We start from the raw sequence: 8,719 nt of genomic DNA on the forward strand, positions 1-8,719 counted from the left end.
GGCGTTCTGTCTGAGCGGGCTGAGTTGGGATGCTCGGTGCGTGCAGAGCTGGAGAGGGCCCGGAGCCCAGAGGACACTCTTGCCGGCAGCAGCTGCCCCGGCATCTCCAGGTTCACCGCTGAGATCACAGCACCCTTCACAGTAGACCCTCAGGAGAGGGCGGGTGAGCGAGGGCGTGAGCAGGGAGAGTCCGAGAGGCCCTCTCTGTGGCCACGGCGGATGTGGGCCAGCTGGGCCTCGTGGGCCCCTCCAGCAGCAGACAGCCCCGACGTGGAGCAGGGCGATAGTTTCCGGCTCTCTCCAAAGCCCGCTTCCTGGTTCAGTCCAGGTGACGGGACTCGCTGGCTGTAGGACCTCTGGCGGTCGTGTCTCGGTCTCCCCCTCTGTCAGATGGGGTGACAGTACCGCTCCTGGGCGAGGTGCAGATGGTGCAGGGGGCTGAGCTCTGCCTAGCACCCAGCCAGCATTGGGTGGCTGTTAGTTTTAAGGGCAGTTAAGAAAGCTAAAACCGAATGCCAATGACGAGGCCCCTGTGACATGCCTTTGTCATAGCCTGTTCCTTAGTGAGGCTGTGCAGGGCACCAAGAGAAAGGGAGCCTGACCCTCTGGAAGAATGTGGGGGGGAGGGGATTCAGGGAGGGCTTCCTGGAGGAAGAAACAGGTCGGCGGGGAGGAGCTGGAGGAGAGGAGAGCACAGGCCAGTTCTCAGAGTGGCAGCCACCACAGGAGGGCCCTGCTGGGAGGAGGGACCCAGATGGTGGAGCTGGGCCCGGAGGCCTGGGGACTGGGGAGGGTCAGAGAGGCCGCCTACTGCCACCGAGGAGGCTCGCTGCCCAGTCCACAGACCAGGCGGCTTGAACCACACTCACTGTCCCCGGTCCTGGAGGCCCAAGCTCGAGCTCCAGTGTGGGTGGGCGGTTGCCCCCGCGAGGCCTCGCTCCTGGGCGTGTGGACGGCGTCTCCTCCCTGTGTCCCGCATGGTCGTCCCTCTGTATATGTCTGTGTCCCGACCTCTTCTTGTGAGGACACAGGCACATTGGACTTGGGCCCACCCCAGTGACCCCATTTTACCTCCATGACCTTTCTTTGTCACTCTTTAAAGGTCTCATCTCCAAACAGTCACATTCTGAGGTCCTAGGGGTTGGGGCTCCAACATAAGTTTAGGGGGGACACAACTCAGGCCATCTCAGCAGGTGGGTGGGAGGCTACAAGGGGCCCAGCGCCCACAGCCCCGACCTCTCCCTGCAATGTGCCCAGGAGGCCCAGTGCAGCCGCTGTCCCCTGAGGTCCCTGTCCTAACGTGCGCCCCACCCCCACACACACCGATGTCCCTGGAGGGCAGGGGTGAACCACCCTGCCTGGCTGGCTGAGCCGCTGCGCCCTGTCCTTGCAGACACCTCTCAGCCATGCTGAGCTCCACGGCAAGGGCCAGGCAGCCACCGGCCACCGGCCTCCTGCAGAGACCCCGCTCCTGGTTCCTGCTCTGCGTGTTCTTGGCATGTCAGCTGCTCATCAACTACATCCTCACCTAAGAGCCCTTTGGGGCAGTGTGGCCAACCCCTGTGGAACTCGGCCGGCCCCTGCCCCCTCCCTGGCACCAGCACTTTAAACCAGCCCCAGCGTGGCAGACAGATGCAGAGCACAGCCGCTGTGGACGGAGGGGCCGCGGCAGCAGGAGGGGCCTGGGGGCGGCCCGGCCCCGCCCTGGGGAGGCACTGCTCTCCCACAGGACCCCGTGCCCAGCGCCGGCCTTAATGCTCAAGCCAAACGCCACTCGCCATGCGACTCGCTCCTGGTCATCTCCCTCGCCATTTCCAGTCCGGGCTCTGCTCGCCACATGGGATTGATGGAGACCGGGGGGGAGGGCGTGCCACAACCGGACGGCCACTCCCCAGGGCTGGGTGGGCACGGGGTCCAGGAGCGAACCGGGGGTCCCCAGGGCCTCCTTGGTCCTGATGTGCAGACTGCGCCGTCCCGAGACCCTGCCCGTGGCGCCCTGGAGGGGACTGGGGTGACACTGGGCTTCTCCGAGGGGGCTCTGGGAGTTTTGTCATGCCGTTTGGATGGGAGCCCAGGGTATTTATGCACCTGCCACACCTCCCACAAGCCGCCATCACGCCCGATCGTGCCAAGGCGGTGTGGCCACGTGTGCTCGACGGTGGCTCGGCTGGCTGACACAGGGCTCATACGGGGAGGCCCAAGTGTGCTGCTTCGCTCAGAATGATGCGTGCTCTTCCTGTCCTATACTTTTTTAATAAATGCAATCGCAATACTTGAGGCAGGCCGCAAGCAGCGTCTGACGTTGGGCCTCCGCTCCCGTGTCAGGTGCCACGTGTGTGTGCACGTGTGTGTACGTGCGTGTGAACACCCGCACACATAGGTACACATGGAGCCTTAAACTATGTCGTGGCCTCTGAGCCGATCGCCTCATTTTCCCGTTTTGGTATCCATGTTCTCGTCCACCTCCATTGAGGGACGTGTCTGTGCTCTGTTCCTTGAAATAAATGTCACATGCTTTGAGTGTTGTTTTCTTGGGAGACTTTTGGAATGTGGGGGGATGGGAGGGTGGAGGGGATGTTTCTAGGGAGAGACTCAATGCCAACAGGGGGCAGTTCCCTCAATGAGCCAACCGAGGACACTACAGGGAGCCACTGAGGCTGGTCGGCCTCCCCCCGCCCCGCCCCGCCCCGCCCCGCCGCCCCCAGCTCAGCCCGTGGTTTGGTTCCACTGTGGCCGCCATTACTGGTAGTCACAGCCACCAGGGCCAGACCAAGGGGGCCTGCCGTTGCTGGGACAGCCCAGGATGCCCCTGTGGGAGGGGGTGGGGCAGCTGGCTGTGGAGCGCTCACCGCGGCAGACGAAGATGGTGCCAAGCCGTCCAGCACATGAAGGATGCAGGGGACGAGCGGTAAAGAGGTGGGCAGGTGGCGTCCATGCGAGGGGGCCCAGGACGGCGCCTCCGCCTCGGCCCCAGCCCCCAAAGCCCTGCCCGGGATGGGGCTCAGGCGGGTGCTCTCCTTCCAGCCCTTGTGCCCACCTTGGCACTCCCAGGACTGGGCAGTGCCCCCAGACTGGCTCCGGACACCCCTGAGGAGACCCCCTGTGTTGAGAGTGTTCCGCATCTTGATACCAGGACGGGCTGCTCTGGATGCAAATTCCTGGGCTCTTGCAGAGCCGACTCGTCCACCCAGGCCACACCCCCACCCCCCGCCGAAACAGCCTGGAACCTCTGCCAAGAACCAGCCTAAACCAACAAGACAAGAAAGCTACATGGACGTCCCTCCCCACAGAACAGCGGGGCGGCTGCGAGGGTGCCAGCGATAGTGCCTGGTGGTGGGGGAACCACATCACATGCGGGTCCATCGGCCAACTGTTGGGCATGTGGACGCTGGTGTCCATTCTAGAATGACGTGGGTGTCCGGAGCTGTGCCTTCCACCCCACATCCACTCCTATGGCCCTTCCCAGCCCTCTGGAAAATGTGCCTATGTTTCCCAGGGGCATCTGGGTAGGAAAGTGATGGGGCCCACGGAAGCGAGGGGGGTGGGGGGCTCAGGGGTGGACATGGGTGGAAGCCTGCACCCTGGGAATACAGGAACTTCTGGTCTGACCCGCTTTGGCCACTGCAGGAGCAGAAGAGGCTGGATGACAGAGGAAGATCCTCTTTTTTGCCGTTTGGGGATGACTCAGTCTTTCTAGGCGCATTTCCCACCTAAGCGAGTGCGGGTCAGGCAGAGCTCAAGGGTCTGGGCGGAGGGGGAAGCGCCAGCAAGGAGGGCGGAATTCCTGGGTTGGGGGTGACCGGGTTGCTGGAGACTGAGTGGATGGAGCCGCCTGTCGTCGCTGTGCCTGGGCTGCATGCTGTTCGCCCTCTCAAGGAAGGGTCTCCCTGGAAGAACCTGGAAGAACCGTGTCCTCCGCGAGCCCTCGCCCGCCCCTGCCCCAGCCCCAGCGCCGTTCCTAGGGGCCACGCAATGCTGGGCGCTGAGGGCAGGTGGAGGGACAGACGCGGGGCTGGCGGCCGGTCCCCTGAGCTGAGGTCAGAGCCCAGTGACATCTGCAGTGTGTGTCAGGGCCCGGCAGGCTGGTGGCAGCGTGCTGGCCCCGGGGGCTGGAGCGGGCGCGAGCGGGGAGCTCCCTCCTCCGCGGGCGCCGCGGGGCCTGGTGCGGAGACGGGGCTCTCCGGGAGGGAACGTGGGGTGCGCGGTGAGGGCGCAGTCCGCGACACCTTGCCCTCCCCTCCCCACCCCTGCAAGCCACAGTGACAACGGTGAGGCTGGGTGGAGGTGGCGGTGCTCGTGTCGTAAATTGCGCCGCGCCTGGAGCAGCCACTTTCAAGTTCGGCGGCCGAGAACCAGTGGGCAGGCGCGGGCCGCGTCAGTCGTCAGTGGGCTGTGTCAGCCGCGCGCAGGACGCACGCGCAGGACGCACGTACGAGACGCGGGGACCGTGCACCATGCGGGTCGCGCTGCTGCTGCTGCTGCCGCTGCCGCCGCCGCTCGGGGCTCAGGTAGGGGGACGGCCGCGGGGCCGCGGGGCTCGGGCGGGGGCTCCGGCGAGGGAGGACCCCGAGAGCCGGCAAGGGGGCCGAGCCGGGATGGCGCGGGCGGCGGGACCGTGGCGGACGGACTCGGACTGAGTCTCGGTTCTGGAGTCGGAAGGAAAATCGGCTGCGCCCCGTACCCCGGCACCCCGATCGTGGGCGGATGACCGCGGGCACTCGCCCCGCCCCAGGCGGGCCGCGCGCTCGGCATCTCCGCGGTCACCCGGTCCCCGCGGTCACCGGGTCCCCGAGGCCATCCCTGCCCGGGACCTCTCCGGTGAGGCCCCATGGTGACCGCCCGTTCTGGGCAGAGGGAACCGCGGGCGAGACGGGGGCCAGAGCGGTCCTTCCTCTCGACGTGGACCAAGCCCCGCTGAGGTCCACGGGAGCGCGCAGGGAGAGGGTTAATTTTTTTTTTTTTACCGTAGCCGGCGGAAGTGGGGGCGAGTGGGGAACGGAGCTGGGAGGGGACGGGGCGGGGAGGGCGACGGGGCGGGGAGGGGGAGAGCATTTAAAACAGCTTCATTGAGGCACAATTGACATAAAATAAGCTGCACTTTTTTTAATGTACAGTTCGGTGTTTTGACATACGTGTACCCTAGTGAAACCATCACCGTCAGGAGAGTGGACACATTGGTTACCCCCCAAAAGTGTCCCCTTCCCCTCATCCTCCGGCCACCAGTGAGCCGTCTCCCTGGGGAGCTTTAGAAACCAGTTAAAAGTCTTTTGAAATACCTTATAAATCGAAATGGGACTCTTTAGTGAACCGAGTACTTAAGGGATCAGTACTAGGACCTGAAACAATTTTATTAAATCTGAATACTTGCTCGAAAGGAGTGCGAATCGCCCATGACTACGTGGTTGGGAGAGAAATCAGTCTTGATGTTTAAAACTTTTTCAACGTCGTTGCCTTCGGTTCTGTTTGCATCTGAATGATGTTAGTTTAATATTCCATTCGAACATAAACATTGGGCCTCACGTACTTACAATGAAATGACTTGCTCTTGAAATGGAAGTTTCTTTCTCCCCTCTTTAATCCCCCCCATACACACTTCCTCCCCCGACCCAGGATAGTGCCCTTTCTCCTTAAGAACTGGATCTCTGAAGGCGGGGAGAGGGGCGTGGGGAGTGGCGGAGGTCGGTGTGGGAGGGGGCCGGGGGTCGGGAGGTGGAGTGCCGCCAGTGGGGGGTGTCTCCTCCCACGACTTCCTGTCTTGTACGGGCGGCTCAGGCTGGCGTGGCGCGGCCCCGCCTTAGCCCCACTGCCAGGGATGCTGCTACAGGGAGTGGCGTGCTCCACAGCACCCAGGGTGTGGTCCCTGGTTCCACATGCACTGGGAACCCAGGACCTTCTGCCTGTAAAGCAGGCAGAAATGCTAACCGTTACACTCTGGAGCCACCCCGAAATGGAAATTTTTTCAAACGAGGAAGAGACCTGCTAGAGCTGCTTGACCCGTGTCTTTGAATGTCATCAGAAATCCAGCTGTGTAGGAAATGCCTGGCACGGGGAAGGTTTCAGAGTGAGCTGACCTGAAATGTCAGCGCCATCCTGAGACGCCCCTGCTGCTAAGAATTGACACGTGGTGCTGTGCTTCCTGATCCCTGCAGTGTTTACAGCCTGGATGATAACCCAACCCGCTCATTAGCATATTCCTTAAGCCGCATGCAGATATTTTGTTAAATTTGTCGGGGCGACATCGGTTAATAAAATAATACAGGTTTCAAGTGTACGGGTCTAGAATGCATCGTCTGCACTTTGCACGGCGTGTTCGCCACCCCAAGTCAAGTCTCCTTCAGTCACCAGGCACCTTTCCTGGTTTCTACCTCCTCCTCCCCTTTTTTCCTCTCGTAACTTCTAAACCGTTGTCTGTGTCTGAGTTTTTGTTTGTCTCGTTCATTCGTTGCTTTTTGGTTTATATAGCACATATGAGTTAAATCACACGGTTCTCGACGTTTTCCGTCTGAAGGAAAGTGCGTACTTTCAGGACTTCCTCGCTTAAGGAAGATTTGATGCGCTGACAATTAGGGAAGAATTAAGTTCTAAATGGAATTCAGAGCTCTGTGTGGTTAAGGCGGAGGCGGCTTGTTTGTCTGGGAGGGGGACTTGAATTGGACGCTACGGGTTTCGGGTAGAAGAGAACAGGTATCTATTTTGGTGTCAGAAAAGGCGTTAGAGAGCTAGTGACGGGGACTGTGTGCCGAGGAGCTGAGCCCTACTGCTGGCTCACCTGATCCTGTAAGAGATGGAGGGGAGCCTGAGAAAGACTCCATTTCTGGCTGTACCAGGCTCCAGGAACGCGGACTGATGGGCGGAGTGGGCAGAGACCTTTAGGGACCCAAGGCTCAAATCTTGGGCTAAGGACCTGGAATTTGCGACTTTGGGGACTGTCTCTCATTTGAGGATTGTCTCTCATTTCGCACATTTAAAGACTGCTCGTCCGCATCGCTCTTTGTCGGGCATTTTTAAATTCTGGAATAAACTCATTGAAATACCATTTCTGTTTTTGCCAGAAGGATAGATGTAATGTTTTGAATGAAAAATCAAAGAAGTTACAAGGGTAATGACGAGGAAAACGTTGCATGTGAATGTCCAAGTCAGAGGCAGGAACTGAGTGACAGAACCCACATCGGAATTTCAGGGGAAACATATTTTAAATCGTGAGACTTACGTGGAATGGTGGTCTGGCCATTTTCCGTTGATCCTCTCAGCCGAGGATTTTGCGCGTCGCCGTCACTTGTATGGAGGCAGAGTTTTCAGTGCTGGGGGAAAAAAGGTAAAAGCTTTTTTATTTCAGTCACTCCTTGACACGCGAGAAGAGGGCGCTCGTTTCTGGAGTCAGCGTCGTGGCGTGACACGACCGTGTGACGTTCTGGTAGCGATCGTTAATTCTGTGATCCATCTCACCGAGCCTGTCAACTCGCTTTTGCTTCCGAAGTTTGAATTTCCTGGTTATCTGCAGAGCTGGGCAGAGGACACCTTCGTTTACGTGGCCCCAATCCAAGCAGGCACACAGATATATTTTAAAAAGAAGGTTTGATGTCTCACTAAGGAGAGATCTAAACTGTTCCTTGCTTTGAGACATTCGACTTTCTGGAATTGGCCCAACTGTGGAAAATGTTAAGAATTGTGGGAAAGTATGGAATCCTCCCTCTATGAAAACCGTGTGACAACATTAAACGTTTCTCTGTCAAACCTTTTTCTAGCTTTAATTCAAAAATAAAAGTCAGGAGTCTTCTATAACAGTAATTTTAAAGACACAGAAGTGAAAGGTGCTATTTTTCAAAAAGTACAATTTTTTTCCTATTATACATCGACATGGAATGTTTTCAGTCTTCCTGGACTAAAAGCTGCTCTTTTTATAGGCTGGTCTTTTTAAAAGCTGCTCTTGCAACGCAATTGTCATTTTAATCAGTGGCTTTGTTTGCCGCCGGACCCCTAATCACTCTTGGATTTCTCTTTCTTTCCGTGGGACCTTTTCACCTTTTCGTTTTTCAGAATCTCGCTCCTATCCCTCATCAGGCACCCCTCATCAGGCGACTGCAAGCCGGGCTCTTTCTGGCGCTGCAGGGGCCGGCGGGGGAGCAGGGGACAGGAAGGGTTGCGAGGGCTGCAGAGGGGGCCCCGCCCCGCTCGGGCCAGGCACTCTGGAGAGTGAGCGCCCGGCAGCTCTGGACGAGGGCGCGCCTGCCTGGGATGCAGGGCCGGGAGGCGCAGCCCCGCCCCCCGCGGGGACTGCATGTGCTCAAGCTCTGCCCTGCGGGTGAGTGCCGCACCGCGCCGAGGCCAGGCGGCTGCGCTCCTCGTCCTCCCGGGCTTAGCTAATCACGTGAAAGCACGTTCCAGGGCCCCCCGAAACCCTCCAACTCTGCAGCGACTAGGCTGGCGGAGGGCCGAGGGGGCGGGAAATGGCCCCAGGGGAAACCTTCTAGAAGCGGGCACTGGCTTACCTTTAGGGATGGTGGCCGGCGACGAAATGCGGGTCGCGCTGCTGCTGCTCGAGGCTCAGGTAGGGAGAAGGTCGCGGGGCCGCGGGGCTCGGGCGGGGGCTCCGGCGAGGGAGGACCCCGAGAGCCGGCAAGGGGGCCGAGCCGGGATGGCGCGGGCGGCGGGACCGTGGCGGACGGACTCGGACTGAGTCTCGGTTCTGGAGTCGGAAGGAAAATCGGCTGCGCCCCGT

General features: G+C 59.8%; 1 protein-coding gene across 1 annotated transcript in view; it reads left to right on the plus strand.

The window, feature by feature from the left end:
* The window catches only part of OSBPL5 (oxysterol binding protein like 5), a 34,617-nt gene extending 32,097 nt beyond the window's left edge, over nt 1-2,520 (plus strand). The window contains exon 15 of the mRNA XM_023537358.1: nt 1,394-2,520. Within this exon, the coding sequence (XP_023393126.1) occupies nt 1,394-1,532 (139 nt within the window). The 3' untranslated portion in view covers nt 1,533-2,520. The remainder of the gene's footprint in view (nt 1-1,393) is intronic.
* Nucleotides 2,521-8,719: the final 6,199 nt, after the last annotated feature.

Source organism: Pteropus vampyrus, unplaced genomic scaffold (genome assembly GCF_000151845.1).
Source record: "Pteropus vampyrus isolate Shadow unplaced genomic scaffold, Pvam_2.0 Scaffold187, whole genome shotgun sequence".
Classification (NCBI taxonomy): domain Eukaryota; kingdom Metazoa; phylum Chordata; class Mammalia; order Chiroptera; family Pteropodidae; genus Pteropus; species Pteropus vampyrus.